We start from the raw sequence: 21,402 nt of genomic DNA, 5'->3' as shown, positions 1-21,402 counted from the left end.
ATGGTACAGCTCATGATCCAAAGCATACCACATCATCTGTAAAACACGGCGGAGGCAGTGTGATGGCTTGGGCATGCATGGCTGCCAGTGGCACTGGGTCACTAGTGTTTATTGATGATGTGACACAGGACAGAAGCAGCCGGATGAATTCTGAGGTATTCAGAGACATACTGTGTGCTCAAATGCAGCCAAACTGATTGGTCGGCGTTTCATAATACAGATGGACAATGACCCAAAACATAAAGCCAAAGCAACCCAGGAGTTTATAAAAGCAAAGAAGTGGAATATTCTTGAATGGCCAAGTCAGTCACCTGATCTCAACCCAATTGAGCATGCATTTCACTTGTTAAACACTAAACTTCAGACAGAAAGGCCCACAAACAAACAGCAACTGAACACCGCTGCAGTAAAGGCCTGGCAGAGCATTAAAAAGGAGGAAACACAGCGTCTGGTGATGTCCATGAGTTCAAGACTTCAGGCAGTCATTGCCAACAAAGGGTTTTCAACCAAGTATTAGAAATGAACATTTTATTTACAATTATTTAATTTGTCCAATTACTTTTGAGCCCCTGAAATGAAGGGATTGTGTTTAAAAAATGCTTTAGTTCCTCACATTTTTATGCAATCATTTTGTTCAACCCACTGAATTAAAGCTGAAAGTCTGAACTTCAACTGCATCTGAATTGTTTTGTTCAAAATTCATTGTGGTTATGTACAGAACCGAAATTAGAAAAATGTTGTCTCTGTCCAAATATTTATGGACCTAACTGTATATACTCGACCATGAAAAAGTAATTTAAGATCACAGATGCAGCACTCTCCTGTTCGAATGTTTGTCGTGACTGATATTGGGTGTATTGTCTGTTTACAGTTGCATTTCTGACTGAGACTAAATCAGTATTTCTAATTTTCCACAGAGCATGTATTCACCAGTATTTTAAAATACATCTATATAATTGATATCACTTTTTATTTGATGATATTTCCTCTCTGTTTTCATCTAAATACACAAACAACAAATTCGAGGGCATTAAAAATGGATGATTTGGGATTGAAAAAAAGAGAATGATGCACAAATAACAAGATGACACTTCACATGTTTGTAGTGATTGAATTAATGAAACTATTTACCTAGTTGCAGACCTGTGCTACCTGTGCTTCGTTTCCATTCAGGGTCTTAAAGATATGATACTTTTTGTGGGGTATGTAATTGAATCTGCCATATTTCTGTAAATACTCTATCTAGAGAGCTCCCATTATATAAGTGACCAAGCAATCTGATTTATAATAGGACCAGGTAGTGATAGAAGATGAATAAATTTGTTTTCTAGTATTTTTAGGGCCCTAAACCCCACTTGCGAGTGCGTTTTTCTTCATTTTTAGGAAGTACCTATGGCCAGGATTTTCTAGATAGAAGGCTCTATGTTTTCCTTCCCGATTAGCAACATGTGGAGAGTTAATTTACCAAACTTCAAACCTCTGTGTAGCCTAGAAGCTGAGAAAAACGCATTTAAACCCCCAAAATACCTGGCGAGGATTTAGGGGGTACATTCTAGTCTAATTTAGTAATTTTTCACAATGGCATAAAAAAACAAACAAAAAAAAACCTCTGGGTCTAGAAAGCTGAAATTTTGAAAACTAATTTAGATTTACATATATTTTCATCAGTAACTTCCACCATTAAAATAAAAATATTGCTGCAGCCAATTTTCTATATATTGGGTCTTTTTGGCTTGGACTTACAGTGCCTTGAAAAAGTATTCATACCCCTTGAACTTTTTCACATTTTTCCACCTTACAACCACGAACTTAAAAGTTTTTTATTGAGATTTTATGTGATAGACCAACACAGAGTAGCACATAATTGTGAAGTGAAACGAAAATGATAAATGGTTGTAGCAAGTGTTTAGGTGGGTGGAGCACAGAAGCACGGCAGGCCAGTACTGGGTTCTCACTAACTCTTTTTATTTGCACTTTTCAGTCGCAAACACACTCTCCCAGCCACACGCATACACACACAAGTCATCTGGTTGGGAAGAGAGCCCGCTCTGCTCTCGCTCTCTTCCTTAAATAGGGCGCGGCTCCTGGGAAGACACACAAACAGGTTAATTCACCTCAGGTGTAGTGATTCTGCCACTTACCTTCCCTGACTCCGCCCTCTGGTCATAGACCAACACTTGACCACGCCCCCCCCGCCACAATGGTCTTCAAAATTTTAAACAAATAAAAATCTGAAAAATGTGGTGTGCATTAGTATTCAGCCCCCCTGTACTCTGATACCTCTAAATACAATCCAGTGCAATCAACTGCCTTCAGAAGTCATCTAATTAGTTAATAGAGTCCTACTGTGTGTACTTTACTCTCAGCATAAATACGTACACTTGTTCTGTGATGGCCTCAGTGGTTTGTTAGAGAACACTGAAGAACAAACAGCATCATGAAGACCAAAGAACTCACCAGACAGGTCAGGGATAAAGTTCTGGAGAAGTTTAAAGCAGGGTTAGGTTATAAAAAAATATCCCAAGCTCTGAACATCTCAAGAAGCACTGTTCAATCCATCATTCAAAAATGGAAAAAGTATGGCACAACTGCAAACCTACCAAGACATGGCCGTCCACCTAAACTGACGGAGCGAGCAAGGAGAGCACTGGTCAGAGAAGCAGCCAAGAGGCCCATGATCACTCTGGAGGAGCTGCAGAAATCCACAGCTCAGGTGGGAGAATCTGTGCACAGGACAACTAGAAGTTGTACACTCCACAAATCTGGCCTTTTTGGAAGAGTAGCAAGAAGAAAGCCATTGTTGAAAGACAGGCATAAGAAGTCCCATTTGCAGTTTGCCAGAAGCCATGTACTGTAGGGGACACAGCAAACATGTGGAAGAAGGTGCTTTGGTCAGATGAAACCAAAGTCAAACTTTTTGGCCTAAATGCAAAGCGCTACGTGTGGCAGAAAACTAACACTGCTCATCACCCTGCATGCACCATCCCCACTGTGAAACATGGTGGTGGCAGCATCATGCTATGGGGATGCTTTTCTTCAGCAGGGACAGGGAAGCTGGTCAGAGTTGATGGGAAGATGGATGGAGCTAAATACAGGGCAATCCTGGAAGAAAACCTGGTGGAGGCTGCAAAAGACTTGAGACTGGGAAGGAGATTCACCTTCCAGCAAGACAATGACCCTAAACATACAGCCAGAGCTACAATGGAATGGTTTAGATCAAAGAATATTCATGTGTTAGAATGGCCCAGTCAAAGTCCAGACCTAAAGCCCATTGAGCATCTGTGGCAAGACTTGAAAATTGCTGTTCACAGACGCTCTCCATCCAATCTGGCTGAGCTTGAGCTATTTTGCAAAGAAGAATGGGCAAACAGTGTCTAGATGTGCAAAGCTGGTAGAGACATACCACAAAAGACTTGCAGCTGTAATTGCAGCAAAAGGTGGCTCTACAAAGTATTGACGCAGGGGGGCTGAATACTAATGCACACCACATTTTTCAGATTTTTATTTGTTTAAAATTTTGAAGACCATTTATCATTTTCGTTTCACTTCACAATTATGTGCTACTCTGTGTTGGTCTATCACATAAAATCTCAATAAAAAACTTTTAAGTTCGTGGTTGTAAGGTGGAAAAATGTGAAAAAGTTCAAGGGGTATGAATACTTTTTCAAGGCACTGTACCCTTCTGTGAGTCTTTTTGCCTAATGTTTCTATACAAGGGCACTTTTACACCAAAGGCTGCCTTAAAAGTCCCAAAAACAGTTGAAAATGAACTTCAATGTAATGCAAAAATCCATCCTGAATTCCATAGAATACATATTGGGTAACATGTACCTCAAGTATCAAGGCTACAAGTCATTTCAAATTCCAAAATTTATTAGCTTTAACATAGCAGGAAGGTAAAATTCACAAATTTGGATTTTTTTACATTATCATTCAGATTTAAGCCTAATTGGTGGATTGGGTCCCCTACATTCCACCTAATTATTACAGAGATGTTAATAGAACAAAGAGACACCAAAATATCCATCAATGGTGGACATATTTTGGAAAATCTAGTTTTTGGTGAATTTTTTCAGTCTATTTTAGGAGTCACTTCACATATCAATAGAGCTAGAAATGAGAAATAGGTCCAGGAAATCAGCTAAAATGCCTTTTTAGAAAGATACACCAATCTGGTAGGTGACTAGAAAATTTAAACTTCATACTGTATCTACTTTCCGGTCACCGCGCAAATCAAATCAGGTCACAAAATCGATATTTCTGTTCAGGAGAGGACAAAATGTTTAACATCACTTTTCAAATGAAAAATTACTCAGGAAAACTATGGCAACAATTTTGAATATGTTTTCTGATTGAAAAAAGAACCTTTTGCACAGTTTCTTGGACCATTATATTATTTCTTGGACCTTTACAATAATGAAGGTTTATTTATCCTTATTATCCTAAAAGTACTTAACATATAAGTTAGCAATTTACATCCAAAACACCTGGAGCCACAAATTTCATATGTTAAACTATGCATTTGATGAGAGCAAACATTTAACATCTAGTCAGTGAGAGAGAATTAATAGTGTTGGGAGTCTTGGGCATTTGTTCAGGAGAGGACATTTTTCTTTAACGCTTAATTTTCTCAGAAAATTAACCAATATTGTAACCTGGGCACATTTACATCCAAATTATTTGACTTGTCTGACCGACAGGTCTTTGTTTGTACTAGTACTAGTCCCTGGATGGTAACTTTGAGGTGAAAGTTCTTTCTCAAATTGCCACCTAGTTCAATCTCAGAAGTTCCTCATCTGTCTATTCTCGCTTTCCTACACATCAGTAGAAAAACCTGTCAAGAAGGCCTAATGCTACAAAAACTTAACTTTTTATCAAATAACAATGAACAACACATAACAGTGAAACACAACAACACCAAAACTATGCCTACTTATTTTCCAGTGGCCATAATTGAACATGAAATTCCCATGAACACAGAATGTCTGATCTGAAAGTCCTGGTCGTCTACAAAATCTATTCATTTCATACACGCTATGCCTCTTTAGCATTGGACCGACATTATCAACATCAACTTTCACTTAACATGGCTAAACAAGAACCAAAATGCTAACAGTAAAACTATGAAACAACAACAATACATTGGTCCTACCAATGACTACATTCAAACAGATCATTTACACATGAATGTACTAGTAGTACTAGTAGGCATGCGGAAACAAATGCATGATAAAACTATTCCAAGTTGACATTTTCTGGTAACTTGAAGTAGTACTGATCCCGCTTATTAACTGAAGGCTGTCCAAGTTTGGTTACAATACATTCTATGCCAACTGTATCTGTGTCCTTTTCATCCACAATGAAGTATGGTTTGCCCCTAGATTTCAGATAAACTACATCATACTGTCTATTTATCCCTACACTCTGGATGATTGCTACGTAATTCTTGACTTTTCCTGTTGTTGTGACAAGCCTCAGTATTATGTAGTCGCCAACGTTGAAGCCTGAAATTATACAAATGCGGTTGGGATTAAATGTACAGATTCTCACTAGATACCCTCCTGAAGAGGGGATTACAGTCTCTGAAGGTATCTGGAGCTAGCAATATTAGGCCTACTGGGTTAGGGTTGGGGGTTAGGCCTAGAATGAGGGGTTGAAAATAGATGGGGATTTTGTAATTTAGGAAAAACATTGCCCCCATCCCATCCCGCCCAAAGAAGGTTATACTAGTACATAGAAAACAGAAACAGACCTAAAATACACCATCATGATCATAGACATTTAAGTATAACATGAGCACAATTAAGTATGGGACAGAACATCAAATATGGTGAAAAATGCACATTAACTTACCACGTTAAAAAATTATGTCCTCTCCTGAATATTGGACTGTGTACAACCTTGACAGCTGCACCTGCCCTATGGTAATGACAGGCTAGCTCTAAAGACCTGGAAATGTGAACTGGGCATTCTCTCTATAATTCTAAACCAATCAAATCATTCAAAACAACAAAATGATACAATGTATCAATTTTGGTCTTCTACCTGTTTACTGTTTACACTTAAACTGTACCAATGCACCCAATGACCTTAGAATGAACCCATAAAGCACTTTTTTTGCAGGGCCAGGTTTGCTGCCTGAGTTGTTTGGTGCATGAAGTGCATTGTGTAACGCAGTGCAAAATATGCCTATTATGATATTAAATATCCTGTTCTGGAGAGGACATCCCTTTTAACAACATTTTTATGTATGTATCTCAACCATGCATTTGAATGCAATAGTTTCTCATTGGTTTCATATTGTTGGGCCCTAATTAATCCAGTAAGAATATTTCTCCATAAAACTGAGGTAAGTTTTACAGATTATCCTAAGTTCTGGAGAGGACAGATTTTTAACGCAGATTCTACATCAGGATTTCGAATAGCTGAAAAACTCACTACCTGCTTAATAACAGTTCAAATTGAAAATGAGGTGAAAACAGTGATGAAAAACAATTTCTTAAATGTTATTCTAGACTGATAATGCACAACACATTATCAGTTACTCATGTTGTTCAGGAAAGGACAATCACTAAATGTTTTAACACGGGGCGGCACGGTGGTGTAGTGGTTAGCGCTGTCACCTCACAGCAAGAAGGTCCTGGGTTCGAGCCCCGGGGCCGGCGAGGGCCTTTCTGTGTGGAGTTTGCATGTTCTCCCCGTGTCCGCGTGGGTTTCCTCCGGGTGCTCCGGTTTCCCCCACAGTCCAAAGACATGCAGGTTAGGTTAACTGGCGACTCTAAATTGACCGTAGGTGTGAATGTGAGTGTGAATGGTTGTCTGTGTCTATGTGTCAGCCCTGTGATGACCTGGAGACTTGTCCACGGTGTACCCCGCCTTTCGCCCGTAGTCAGCTGGGATAGGCTCCAGCTTGCCTGCGACCCTGTAGAACAGGGGTCACCAAACTTTTTTCTCTGGGGGCCACATTGTCGTTCCTGACTGTGATGGGGGCCGGGGTCGGGTCAGCTATATCACATAGAATTGTATGACCCAGACAAATGTGACCACCAGCAGGCCTCATTGTGTAGTAGAGATTACTAGCCTGGCACGGCCATCCCCACTACTATACCCCCACTACTATACCCCCACTACTATACCCCCACTACTATACCCACACTACTATATCCCCACACTACTATATCCCCACTACTATATCCCCACTACTATATCCCCACTACTATACCCACACTACTATATCAACACTACTATATCCCCACTACTATATCCCCCACTACTATATCCACACTACTATACCCACACTACTATATCAACACTACTATACCCACACTACTATATCAACACTACTATATCAACACTACTATATCCCCCACTACTATATCAACACTTGATTCCTGGCACATATTTGTTTATCTTTACTAGCGGTTTGCAAAATTAGTAATTGAGTCTTCACACTTTGTTTTAATTTGAAATACCACAGATATTCCATTTATTTGTTTTCTAATAAAAATAACATCAAAGCTGTCAAGGTAAGAAACATCTGCCTATTTGAGGTGAGTGACACTGGCAAAGGTGAGTGGAAAATTATAAATTGTAGGTAGGCCTGTTGATATTATTAATAATATAAATAATAATTGTATGCAGCACTTAATAAAGGTCAAATAAATAGGCCTATAAAATAAATACATTTAAAAAAACAGTGAAATTAGAATAATATGAGCAATAGATCACAGCAGTTGTGCTGTGTCCTGCACGTCATTGCTCTCATCCATGGCCAAAGCAAAAAACTCGAATTCTGACGCTCTCTCATTCAGCTGGTCAGACACGTTGTCCCCCAAATCTTCGGTTCGCCTGGTCATAGTAGGTGCGGAGAGACTCACCGCGTTGAGCGCATCCTTCTTGTCGGGACACACCTCCTCGGCCACAGCAAGCATGCATACTTTAACAAAGTCCCCATCAGTAAACGGCTTTCCATGGGTAGCTAGTAGGTGAGCTACCTTATAGCGAGCTCGGACAGCAGCCTGGTTGATCTGGGTTTGGCGAAGGAATACATTCTGTTGTGCAGCCAGTCCGCATTTCATCCTCCGAATCCTGTCTTCTCTTGTTTGCCCTCGCAAACTAACATACTCTTTGTGGCGGGTTTCATAGTGACGACGCAGATTATATTCTTTGAAAACCGACACACTTTCTTTACATACAAGACAAACTGCACGGTCCTTACACTCATAGTTCGAATTACGTGGGAGCCAATGGGAGCTGAGCTTCCATTCCCTCAGGCTCCCATGAAAGAAGCAAACTTAATTTTCTGTGGAAGTCTCTCAAATACGTCATATATCACCATAATAAGCTTGAATAGCCTATATCACCATATAAATATAAATAAAACTCATTTCATTTCCGATCACCATGCAGCCATAACTTTGTATTGAACGTGTTATTAAACCGCAACATGTACGGCTGTACTTCACCACCACACCACTATGCGCGCAAACTGAAATTTGCAGCCTGCGAAATCGAATGTGAAGTTAAGTCCGAAGAAGACTTGTCCTCTATCTCACAACGATCTTCCTTTGTTTAACAATATATATAATTTTATATATATATATATACAATATATATATAATTTGTTTAACTATATATATATATATATATATATATATATATATATATATGCAACACCGTGTGTGTGTGCGTGCGTGCATGCGCGCGCCTGTGTGTGAAAGCTGTGCACTGCAGTGCGCAAAAGTGCGCTGGTCCAGGAGAGCGAGTATGCATTGCTTTTTTTTTTTTTTTAAATAGAGACCCCCATTGGGTCAAATTTATAATTCGAACCCTGCTTACACTGAACGAAAAAATAATCGGTGGTCCACTGTTCTTTAAAAACTCTGCACTCTCTGTCAGCTTTTCGCTGACCGCTCGCCATTTTGCTGTCCTGAACACTGACAGTTCTCTGCGCGTGCGCTGCCTGTCACTGCTTGATCGCGAGCATATGACGAAAATTCGGAAAATATGAATAGTTCATTTTATAACTAAATATCAATTTTAATTGATAAAATCAAAAAAAATACAAGATGCAGACATGTTATTATTTGCCGAAAAGCAATTTAAAAAAATAGGCCATGACCATTTTTGGGGATTGCCTCATAGGGCCGGTTCAAGTGGTGGGGGGCAGAGGGGCTGGGGGGCCGGTCAAAGGGGGGTGGCGGGCCGGATCTGGCCCGCGGGCCGTAGTTTGGTGACCCCTGCTGTAGAAGGATAAAGCGGCTAGAGATAATGAGATGAGATGAGGTTTTAACACGGAATGCCATGATTCAGTTAAATCACCATAGCGGCCAAACGAATTTACCGATTTTCATGAAATTTGGAATGGACATTTCTTGACTCACCCCCTATATAAGGAAGCAGCATGCTCAGCCATGCATGGGACAGAAATTATTTAATACTCAATGCAATATTTTAAAATTTAATTTGGGACTGCAGATTCTGTCAAAAACATGTTAAAAATGGCTAATATTTCCACAATAATGATAGGATGGAAGAACCACTGACTGTGTAGCTTCTTTCCGACCCTCAGACAAAAACAGTGAACAAAAGTGATACATTATGTCACACTTAGTTTACTTTTATGACCCTAGAAGCTAAACTTGAAAAAGGCAACCTTTGGTGTGAAAGTGCCCACAAGACATAAGTTTAGATACAGTAAGATACTGAACACCATCCTACCTAAAGTATTTCTACATACACTGCCTTGCAAAAAAACAAAACAAAAAAACCCCAAGAGTGCTCTGAGAGCACAATATCCCCCGCTGGCAGCTATGCCATAACTCTGGTAAAATGCAACTGAAGTGAACGAAATTGCAATATGCGTATTACCGACATATAACAAAGACTCCTGTCAAGTTTCGTGAAATTCCTTCAAAAATTGTGAGAGGAGTTCATCATTTCAGAAGGTGAGTACCCTTCCCAGGACGGACGGATATCACCACGACATAATTTCCCATTGGGCCTTTTGGCCAGCAGGGGATAAAAATGTTGCACACACTAATATTTTGTTGGTCCAGATCATAACAGCGCCTCCAGAGGCTTATACAGTAGCCAATATGCATGATGAATGCATCGCTTCATGCGCGTCCCTTCTTATCCTGATACACTCATCACTCTGGAATAGGGTAAATCTGGACTCATCAGACCACATGACCTTTTTTTCATTGCGCCACAGTCCAATCTTCATGCTCCCTAGCAAATTTAACTCTTTTCTTCTGAGTCGCCTCACGAATAAGTAGTTTGCTTATGGCCACACAGCTGTTTAGTCCCAACCCTGCGAGTTCTCATCGCATTGTATGTGTGGAAATGCTCTGACTTTCACTATCAAACATAACCCTGAGTTCTCCTGTCAATTTTTTATGATTCAACTTCACCAAATGTTTAAGTGATCTCTGATCACAGTCAGTCAGGGTTTCTTTCCGAGTACATTTCTTCCACGAAGTTGACAGTTCACTACTATCCTTCCAGGTTTTAATAACGAGTTGGACAGTTCTTAACCCAATTTCAGCAATCTCCTTAGTTGTTTTCTTTGCTTGACGCAGGCCAATAATTCGTTCCTTCTGAAGCACAGTAACATCTTTTCCATGACTACAGGATGTGTCTTCCAACATGGTTGCTTAAGAAATGAGAAGCTACTCACTGCATCAGTCAGGGTTAAAAGAATTGTTGCCAGCCGAAATATTCATCAGTGCAGTAATTATCCAATCAAAAGGCTTTTAAGTATCTACTTATTTAAATTCAACCAGAGATTTTTTTTTTCTTCTGGCCAGGCAGTGTGTGTTTGTGCTATGCATCTTAAAACAGATGTTGCATCTGCAAGTAACGTATTATGTATAAAATTAGTCAAATGACGCAAATAGGCCACCTTAGATACTGAATTAAAAATAAAAAGACTTCTGTGTGAGGAAATGTCAGGAAGCATTACGATGAAGAGAATTCTATTACACTTTTACTTTCTATCCATCACTTTAACGAGGTAAAATCCAACGCTGCCCAGTTGGATGTACTAAATGCGAGAGAGAGAACAGCTTCTGTTCAGCTCCAGGCAGTTGCCAAGCAACAGGTGGCCCAGAGATCCACAGGGTGACTGCTGGATATCACAGAGTAATGATGATGACCTTTATCCAAACACTCGCTGTCAACCTTTCTCTGTGAAAGCTGAACAATCACAGCGTTGTAGATGTACCTGTTTCTTGTCTTTAGAGGCAGCAAGCGGTGATGACGGTAGTCTCGGGTAAAACGCATCCCAGAATCCATTTCTCCACGACGCACCCTGACCGGGTAGATAAACCAGGTAGAGACAAAGTTATAATAATGTATTAATAATGACAACATTCTTTGAATACGTATATAATTGGTTAATAAATGAATGCTGAGGTTTTCTTATTCGTGTATATAATTTTCCCTTTATTTAAGATTTCCATGCATAAAATGTTAAGGATGTTAATTTTTTTTTTAATGTTTAAGTGGCACAGTGGACTCCCTAATTACGTAAAAATAATTTTTCAAGAAACTTTTGTGATTGGTCTTTTGGAGCTGCCCCTGAACTTTTGACCCCATATGCAGGTCTTGATAACTTACCCAAAAGCCCATTTTACACCATATCTGCCTTTCCACACTGTTAGATTTGGCATTTAGGTTAGCAAATGTTTGGAAATATCATGGACAGTGTCATTAAAACACTAAGTCTGGGGGAAAAAAAAAAAAAAAAACTTTAGATGAGCTGGATTTAACAAGCAAGTTGGTATCCTGCGGGTGACGGGACTTACTTGGAGCTTTTAATGCGCCTTCTTGGATATGTGTGTTGATTACTTGGTTAAAAAAAAAAAGTAAAAAATTGGGGAGAGGGAATGATGCAAAAAAAAAAACAATATTCAATTATTTTCAATCTTTGTTGATCATTATTTCTTGATGGGGATTTTTTTTTTCTGAAAAAAAAAAGTATTTCAATTAAAGGTTGTAATTTTCTTTTTTTTTTCCCCAGTGTTAGATGAAGCAACTTCACCAAAAGCTGGATTTTTTTCAAACCCTTTAGATTAATCTTTACAAGGGGTGGCAATAATCATGGAGGGCACTGTATGTGTTATATATAACAGCTATTCCACGAAATCGAGGCATACATGGGCTGATAACCGACAAGGCACGGAGCACCGAGTTGGCTATAAGCCATGTATGATGAAAATGAGTGGAATAACTGTTTTATTATATCCGCATTCACTACAGTGAAGCATGGTGGTGGCAGCATCATGCTGTGGGGATGTTTTTCATCTGCAGGGACAGGAAAGCTGGTCAGGATTGAAGGAAAGATGTATGGCACAAAATACAGGGCGATTCTGGAGGAAAACCTGTTTGAGTCGGCCAGAGGTTTGAGACTGGAATGAAGGTTCACGTTCCCAGCAAGACAACGACCCTAAACATACTGCTAAAGCTACACTGGAGTGGTTTAAAGGGAAGCATTTAAATGTCTTGGAACGGCCTAATCAAAGCCCAGACCTCAATCCAATTGAGAATACCTTGAAGATTGCTGTACACCAACACAACCCATCTAATTTGAAGGAGCTGGAGCAGTTTTGTCTTGAGGAATGAGCAAAAATCCCAGTGGCTAGATGTGCTAAGCTAATAGAGACATACCCCAAGAGACTTGCAGCTGTAATTGCACCAAAAGGTGGCTCTACAAAGTCTTGACTTGGTGGGTGAATACCTATGCACACTCCAGATTTCTGTTTTTTCATCTTAATTATTGTTTGCGTCACAATTAAACAAACAAAAACAAAACAATTTGCACCTTTAAAGTGGTCGGCATGTTGTGTAAATCAAATGGTGCTCACCCCCCAAAAATCCATTTTAATTCCAGCTTGTAATGCGACAAAACAGGACAAAAACAAATGGGGTGGATACTTTTGCAAGACACTGTGTCACACACACATGCATATCAGCCAAATCATTATTTAATATCTTCTATCCTGCTAGATTAAGGTTTATTTATGCATTCTGCATTTCTGCTTGGGAAGTTTTTTTTAGCGCTGTGAGAGACCAAACCTGTGAAACGATATAAATAGGACATCATTTTGAGAAGGAAGGAGAGAGAGAGAATAAACAAGCAAACATTTCTACTGCAAGATAGTTGAACAACTTTCACGGCTAGTTGAAAACAAAACATATTTGCAAATCATAGAAACTGAACAGGGCGGCACGGTGGTGTAGTGGTTAGCGCTGTCGCCTCACAGCAAGAAGGTCCGGGTTCGAGCCCCGTGGCCGGCGAGGGCCTTTCTGTGTGGAGTTTGCATGTTCTCCCCGTGTCCGCGTGGGTTTCCTCCGGGTGCTCCGGTTTCCCCCACAGTCCAAAGACATGCAGGTTAGGTTAACTGGTGACTCTAAATTGACCGTAGGTGTGAATGTGAGTGTGAATGGTTGTCTGTGTCTATGTGTCAGCCCTGTGATGACCTGGCGACTTGTCCAGGGTGTACCCCGCCTTTCGCCCGTAGTCAGCTGGGATAGGCTCCAGCTTGCCTGCGACCCTGTAGAAGGATAAAGCGTCTAGAGATAATGAGATGAGATGAGAAACTGAACAGACATTCTCTGTGCACAGTGCCTCAATAGTTCTCCTGGCTGATATTTGTCAGTATGTAAATTATATGAAGGTGTTTCATTACACAGCATTTTTGTTTTTGTGCTTAAGTAATAAAAAGGCAAAAACAGACTTCTTACCAGTTGACTTTATCCAAAGCCCATTATTAGTCAGGGCCAACTCTCATTAGCCAGTCGTGACTTTCGGCTCAGAGAAACTATTTCTCGAGAACTTATGGCTTTGCTGCAACTGTGAAGCTCTGCTGTGTACCACTGCACAAAAAAAAGCAAGCATTTCATCTCCAGTAATAGACAGAAACTATGAAATTAAACCAGTAAATTTTCATTTCTCCCGTATGGTGGAGAAAGCCTCATTATTCCCAATTGTGTGTCTATGATTGAGAGAAAGACACAGTGGTACAGACATCGGTACAGTTCATGCTGCTATTTCATTTTAATACGCCGTGTCTGGAAGTGCAGATGAAATTATGCCAGCATCTAGATACCACAGAGTTCTGACTGAAACCTCAAGAACGCACTAAGTGTTTCAATATTAACCTTTTTATTGTTTTTTTTTTCAGCAACCCACATTTTTGCTGTTTGTTTTTTGTTGTTTTTAGCAATTAATTTTCTTTTTTTTTTAACAATAACAAAAAAAAAAAGTGTGGTGCATTCACATTTTCCCGAGGGATTCTTTTTCTTTTCCTTTGAACGATAGTTTGTACACAGATAAACCAGTGAAGAGCTTGAAACCGGATCCCTCCGTAGCGGAGATCCGTACAGGAGTGCAAATGGTGTCCTAATCAAAACATCTACAACACTCATAATGGATTTTATTCTGTTTGCTGTTAATTTCTGATCCTTTGTGTTTATGTTGCTTTTGTTCAGGAGGAAAAGGTCAACTTCCAAAATTCATTTGTTAAAATGAATTTCCCAGTCCATGTGAACAGTATTTTCCCCTCACGCACACGGTGTCCATGTCTATGCCACGTAAGTGTACACTTTGCGATCCTCTGGTGTTCGTGCCAAATATTCTCTTTCTATAAGTCCTTCAATTCTCTTTTTAATCACCACTGGGCTGGGGAGGAACCGCACCCTTAACTGCTCAGTCACCTGGTGGAAGGAGAAACAAATCCGACAATTAGAAAGGTAGGAAAACAAAAAGCAACAAAACATCGCAGCAATATTCTACTATAAACCACATTTATACTATCACAATTACTCAGGATGAATTTGCCATTGATAATTTTATAGAAATGACTCACGTCGATAATAGGACTTGACTGCAGTAAGACACGGAATAAAAGATGGATAGTTTGTAAAACACACCTCTGTTACGAGTACGTTGTGCTGCATCTTCTTTCTAGATTTCATGATGCGAACTATGGCTGCCTCGATTTCGTGTTTCCGGTCGTCGTCCACTTTCTGTCTTGTCTCCTTCCTCTCTGGGTCTGACTCCCCCTGTTTAGCAGCAACTGAAGCACAAAACTTGATTACGAGTATGCTGCAAATCACCATATACCAAGCAATAACCAAACAAACCTCCAAAAATGATATTAGATGTAAAAATATATATTTTTTATCCCTATATCGAACAACAAAATGCTTGACATTGCTCCACAGTGCTTATTATCTCTCAGGTGTGTTTGGGGGACCAGAAGAAGAAGAAATGTATATATTTCTGTTTAAGTATAAATATACAAATGATTAATAGAAAATCGTGCGTGCTGACTGGCCGAGAAATTCAGACCATTTCTCGATAATCACCTCGAGGAGGTGAGGAAGAATTAGAAATTATGAAAGAAAATGCTGTTCCTAAAAGCACTAAAGATGCTACGAAGTTTGGTCTAAAACTATTCAAAGGTAAGGTGGACTTGTGATTTATTTTATTCATTTCAAAACAAAGTATTTTATGTGAGTCGGCATAGATAAGTGACAAGTCTGTGTGCGCCTTTATTACGTTTTCATATTGCTTTTGAAGTTTGAAATTTTTTTTCCCCATATGATTAATTTTAGATAATCACCTGTGTATTTATAATAAAAACTAGACTGCATTTCCGCAGAGAAAATGCAGTGTGCTTGCTGAGCTATAGCAGAACAGCTATCATGCTAACATGCTAAAGCTATCATGCTAACATGCAAATGCGAACATGCTATCAGCTAACATGCTAATGCTAACATGTAAATGCTAATATGCTATCAGCTAGCATCCTAACATGCTAAGGCTAACATTTTAAAACGTTAGCATGCTAACATGCTAATGCTAACAGCTAGCATGCCAGTGGCGAACATGCTAATTGTTAATATGTTAACAGCTAGCAGGCTAACATGCTAACGGCTAACATGTTAACACGCTGAGGGTGACATGCTGATGGCTAACATGCTAACAGTTAGCATGCTAACATGTTCAGGCGAGCACGTTAAAATATCATGGCTAACATGCTAACTGTTAGCATGCTAATCCTAACATGCTAACAGCTCTCATGATAACATGCTAATGGCGAATATGCTAACAACTCGCGAGCTAATGGGTAACATGTTAACAGTTCTAGCATGCTAACAGGCTAATGCTTATATGCTAATTGCGATCATACATGTGCGTGTGCATGCGGGCAAGTATTCCTAATAAAGTAGCCATTGAGTTGAAGTTGTTTTGTTGTCAAAGTCTCAACTGAGCAGATCCTTGCCAAATCACCTATGGGGGAATGGAGGGATGACTCAGTCACGCTTCCATTGATTAGCGGCAATATGGAGAAAAAATGGACGGATGAAAGGTAAGACAAAGATGAGTGCGGGTCAGAGCTGACAGCGCTATACCTGACCCGACAGTGCTATACCTGACCCGACAGCGCTATACCTGACCTGACGGCGCTATACCTGACCCGACGGTGCTATACCTGACCCGACGGCGCTATACCTGACCCGACAGTGCTATACCTGACCCGACAGTGCTATACCTGACCCGACAGCGCTATACCTGACCTGACGGCGCTATACCTGACCCGACGGTGCTATACCTGACCCGACGGCGCTATACCTGACCCGACAGTGCTATACCTGACCCGACGGCGCTATACCTGACCCGACAGCGCTATACCTGACCCGACAGCGCTATACCTGACCCGACGGCGCTTTGCGCTGCCTTGTGCAGCAAACACACTAATTCTCTGCCTCAGGACTTGACTTGGTCTCAGTTATTATTCACCGATATACGCTTCAACTTCTGTGAATCACTGTTGAATAAAAACATGAACTATAACTGGAGTTTGATGAATGATGAATAATGCTTCTAATTCACATTCACAGCCTCCATCCTTCAGCTTTCTTTCCTCCAGTAGTGATCGGTGTGTAACGGTGCTACCTGTCTGGATTTTGACTCTGTGCAGTTTGGAGGTAAACTGGTCGTTGACTGTAAACACGTGGCCGTTCTCAATCTCTTTGCTCTTCGGCTCCTTGGTAAGCACTCGCTGCGTGGGCTTTCCACATGCCAGAGACTGCAACGCTCGTACCAGCTCCCGCTCCGGGATATCGGTCTCCTGCTGGATCTCCTGCAATAAAGCATCATTTAATATTGCTCCCAGTAATAAACATATGAGTATCTTAAAGGCGTCGTGCGGTAATTTCAGCAATCAGGCTATATCATGTGTCAAAATGTCGGGTTTGGTGGGTTATTCAAGCCCCTCGGTTTCCCACGATCTCAGTGTCACGATGCGCCCGCTACAAGCATTTAAAGTTGACGCGCATAGCCAAATTTAGGCAGCCAGCCGTTAACTAGGTCAACTTATGTGTGACGTCATACCAGTAACCTCCCTTGGGTGATGCTGGCCTGTCGCCATGTTTTCTCTATAGCGTGCGTTTACCAGAGTTGTTCTAAGTAGGTCTAAGATCATCATGGGAGAGCAAAATAGATCTATAGGATAGAAACCAAAAGGCCAAATTTGGACTTGTGTCCAAATTTTACAGTGATTTATGCCACAGAGCTGCCTTTAACTAATAATTATCACTTATTACTGACGATTGTACGTTTACTAAACAATACAATACAAAGCTCAATACTCCCAGCCTATAACATACTGAATATCAAGTTAAAATCAACCGCAATAAAAGGAAAATGATGAAAACTGGAATATCAAGGGGTCTACTGTATCAGAAGGCCCACTGCATTCCGCGAGATCGCAAGCTGTCAAGTTGCTAGAATTCAATCTTTCTAGCTATACTTTCATCCCCTACAGCTATCAGTATTACACATAATCATAGATTAATCACACAGCATTCTAATTCAAGTGAAAATGGTCTTTACAAATACACACAAGTAGTGATTTAGTCAGAGAAACCAACCAAAACAAGTCTTCAAGTCGCCGGTCTTCATTCTCGTCTTCGTTTCTGTCGTCGTCAGAACTGTCCTCATTTTCTTCTGAAGATGAGCGCTCAGGTTCAAATCTGTAAGGCTGGATACCACCAGGACATTCAGCTGTCAAAATCTCTACTTGTGGGCCATTTTCTTCTTCTGTATCGGTAAAATCAAAGCTAATTTCCTCAGCATCGCTCCTATTTTCTGGTGTGTCCGCCATTGCAACTGCACCGAGTGGTTACTGGTATGACGTCACGCAGCTGTTCCATTGACCGAGAGGGGGCGCTGAGAACGCGGGAAATTTCAAGTGATGGGCATGACCAAATAAGGACCGATTACAACCGCAGGAAGCTTTTGAAAAATCAACGGTCAATTTATTTCGAATCTCGAAAGCATTCTGGTGCAGAATAATGCGACTTTTATCGCCACTGCGTGACGCCTTTAAAATACTAAGTGGAGAATAAAGAGAGCAAGAGGGACATACTGGTGTACCTCAAAAGTGCATTTTTCTCTGTTGTTGAAGAGCATGAGGATAGTCATCTGGAAGGTGGATACCTGCAGTATGTGCTTCCTTGTGTTGGAACCTGTTACCTGTGCACCTCCTACGCCCAACTCTGACCCATCCTCCTAAAGAGATATAGAACAGAACACGTAGGACACACAGCTAGAATTATAACCACAAACTAACTGATTTCAAAGATATTTTAGGAAGCAGGGCAAACAGAGGCAATGTTTAGAAAGCACTGCTAAACATCAGTAGAAACTGATTCCTTGATTTACAACCCCGATTCCAAAAAAGTTGGGACAAAGTACAAATTGTAAATAAAAACGGAATGCAATAATTTACAAATCTCAAAAACTGATATTGTATTCACAATAGAACATAGACAACATATGAAATGTCGAAAGTGAGACATTTTGAAATTTCATGCCAAATATTGGCTCATTTGAAATTTCATGACAGCAACACATCTCAAAAAAGTTGGAACGGGGCAATAAGAGGCTGGAAAAGTTAAAGGTACAAAAAAGGAACAGCTGGAGGACCAAATTGCAACTCATTAGGTCAATTGGCAATAGGTCATTAACATGACTGGGTATAAAAAGAGCATCTTGGAGTGGCAGCGGCTCTCAGAAGTAAAGATGGGAAGAGGATCACCAATCCCCCTAATTCTGCACCGACAAATAGTGGAGCAATATCAGAAAGGAGTTCGACAGTGTAAAATTGCAAAGAGTTTGAACATATCATCATCTACAGTGCATAATATCATCAAAAGATTCAGAGAATCTGGAAGAATCTCTGTGCGTAAGGGTCAAGGCCGGAAAACCATACTGGGTGCCCGTGATCTTCAGGCCCTTAGACGGCACTGCATCACATACAGCCATGCTTCTGCATTGGAAATCACAAAATGGGCTCAGGAATATTTCCAGAGAACATTATCTGTGAACACAATTCACCGTGCCATCCGCCGTTGCCAGCTAAAACTCTATAGTTCCAAGAAGAAGCCGTATCTAAACATGATCCAGAAGCGCAGACGTCTTCTCTGGGCCAAGGCTCATTTAAAATGGACTGTGGCAAAGTGGAAAACTGTTCTGTGGTCAGACAAATCAAAATTTGAAGTTCTTTATGGAAATCAGGGACGCCGTGTCATTCGGACTAAAGAGAAAGCCTTTTCTTACAAAGAAAAACATCCAGGCCCGGCTAAATTTTGCAAAAAAAAAAATTTACATCAACTCTCCCAAAAGCATGTGGGAAAACGTGTTATGGTCTGATGAAACTAAGGTTGAACTTTTGGGCCACAATTCCAAAAGGTATGTTTGGTGCAAAAACAACACTGCGCATCACCAAAAGAACACCATCCCCACGGTGAAGCATGGTGGTGGCAGCATCGTGTTTTGGGGTTGTTTTTCTTCAGCTGGAACAGGCGCTTTAGTCAAGATGGAGGGAATTAGGAACAGTTCTAAATACCAGTCAATTTTGGCCCAAAACCTTCAGGTATCTGCTAGAAAGCTGAAGATGAAAAGGAATTTTATCTTTCAGCACAGCAATGACCCCAAACATACATCGAAATCAACAAAAGAATGGCTTCACCAGAAGAAAATTAAACTTTTGGAACGGCCCAGCCAGAGCCCAGACCTAAATCCAATTGAAAATCTTTGGGGTGACCTGAAGAGGGCTGCGCACAAGAGATGCCCTCGCAATCTGACAGATTTGGAGCACTTTTGCAAGGAAGAGTGGGCAAATATTGCCAAGTCTCGACGTGGCAGGCTGATAGATTCCGACCCAAAAAGACTGAATGCTATAATTAAATCAAAAGGTGCTTCAACGTAGTTTAAGGGTGTGCACACTTACACAACCAGCTTACTGTACGTTTTTAAAAAAATGTTTTTCCTTCTAACAGATTTGTTTGTTTTTCAATTGAATTGTACAGGTTATAGGTCACAGTAAAGGTGGGGAAAGTTTTGAAATTATTTAACGTGGTCTAATTTTTTTTTTTTACATTAGAAAAACCGATCATTTTAACAGTGTGTGTACACTTTTTATATCCACTGTATCTTTACTAGCGTGTAAGGATCTATCCCAGTGCAAACAGCAACTTTCTGAAGTTGTCTTGACCGTGCATTGGCCTCTAAACTCCAAAAATAGTCGGAGACTGTTTCGTTCGCTCTTTGCATAACCGCAGCCAAATTGGTTTGTCTGACCACCACTTCACTCATCAGAAGTAAACTCGCAAGCAAAAGTCATGTGACTGAATACAACCTATTCAGGGATTGGCGAAATTTTGATTTCAAAGGTTGGGGGGGGGGAGGGGGGGGGGAGGGAATTTTTCAGATACCCCTACCTGAGGTCTATCTGCTGTACTCGGGTCTCTCTTACAAAAGAAATCTTGATCTCAATTAAATTACCTGATTAAATAAAGGTTGTATATAAATGAAGGAATATCTTGGAGGAAAGTTCATCCCTCCAGTACAGTTCCACAGACTTGGCAAGGAGCACTGAAGATATTCCACAGACTTCATGGTGGCTTCACTACTTTGGCTTTAATTTGTCACCCATCTGTCCCACAGCCTCTCGTACCTTATTGCTTGATTGTCTTTTTTTTTTAATTCACTCACCTGTCCACCTTCTACATGCTGTCCCTGCTCCCTGCCTATCACTTGGGGCAGCTGTCTCTTCTGAGTTACAGACACAAGAAATTATTTCCAAACAAAAATACTTTCATGAATGAACGTGTGATACTGTCGTGATTTAGAGATTAAAATGGTAGATGAACCATTTATAGTTCTAATTGATTTATAATTCTAATTAGAAAGTCAGACAGCTTATTTTTTCTTTCTGTAATTTGTTTTTACTCACCTCTCCACTGCCTATCACTACTCTGATTTATGTGCTGAATGAAGAAGTACAGTAGTAGACTGACTGCTCATTTGAAATAACATGCAAA

The 21,402-nt window shown here is 40.4% G+C and overlaps 1 protein-coding gene across 1 annotated transcript in view; it reads right to left on the bottom strand.

Annotated features, from left to right (window-relative positions):
* Positions 1-13,890: 13,890 nt before the first annotated feature.
* The window catches only part of LOC132871680 (cullin-3-like), a 186,308-nt gene continuing 178,796 nt past the window's right edge, over positions 13,891-21,402 (bottom strand). Inside the window, exons 13-16 of the mRNA XM_060906077.1 lie at positions 18,452-18,586; positions 16,970-17,156; positions 14,938-15,083; positions 13,891-14,721 (exon numbers count right to left, since the gene is read on the bottom strand). Coding sequence (XP_060762060.1) covers positions 14,590-14,721; positions 14,938-15,083; positions 16,970-17,156; positions 18,452-18,586 — 600 coding nt within the window. The 3' untranslated portion in view covers positions 13,891-14,589. The remainder of the gene's footprint in view (positions 14,722-14,937; positions 15,084-16,969; positions 17,157-18,451; positions 18,587-21,402) is intronic.

The sequence above is a fragment of the Neoarius graeffei genome, chromosome 23 (genome assembly GCF_027579695.1).
Source record: "Neoarius graeffei isolate fNeoGra1 chromosome 23, fNeoGra1.pri, whole genome shotgun sequence".
NCBI classification, from domain to species: domain Eukaryota; kingdom Metazoa; phylum Chordata; class Actinopteri; order Siluriformes; family Ariidae; genus Neoarius; species Neoarius graeffei.
This window is presented reverse-complemented; position numbering and strand designations above follow the sequence as displayed.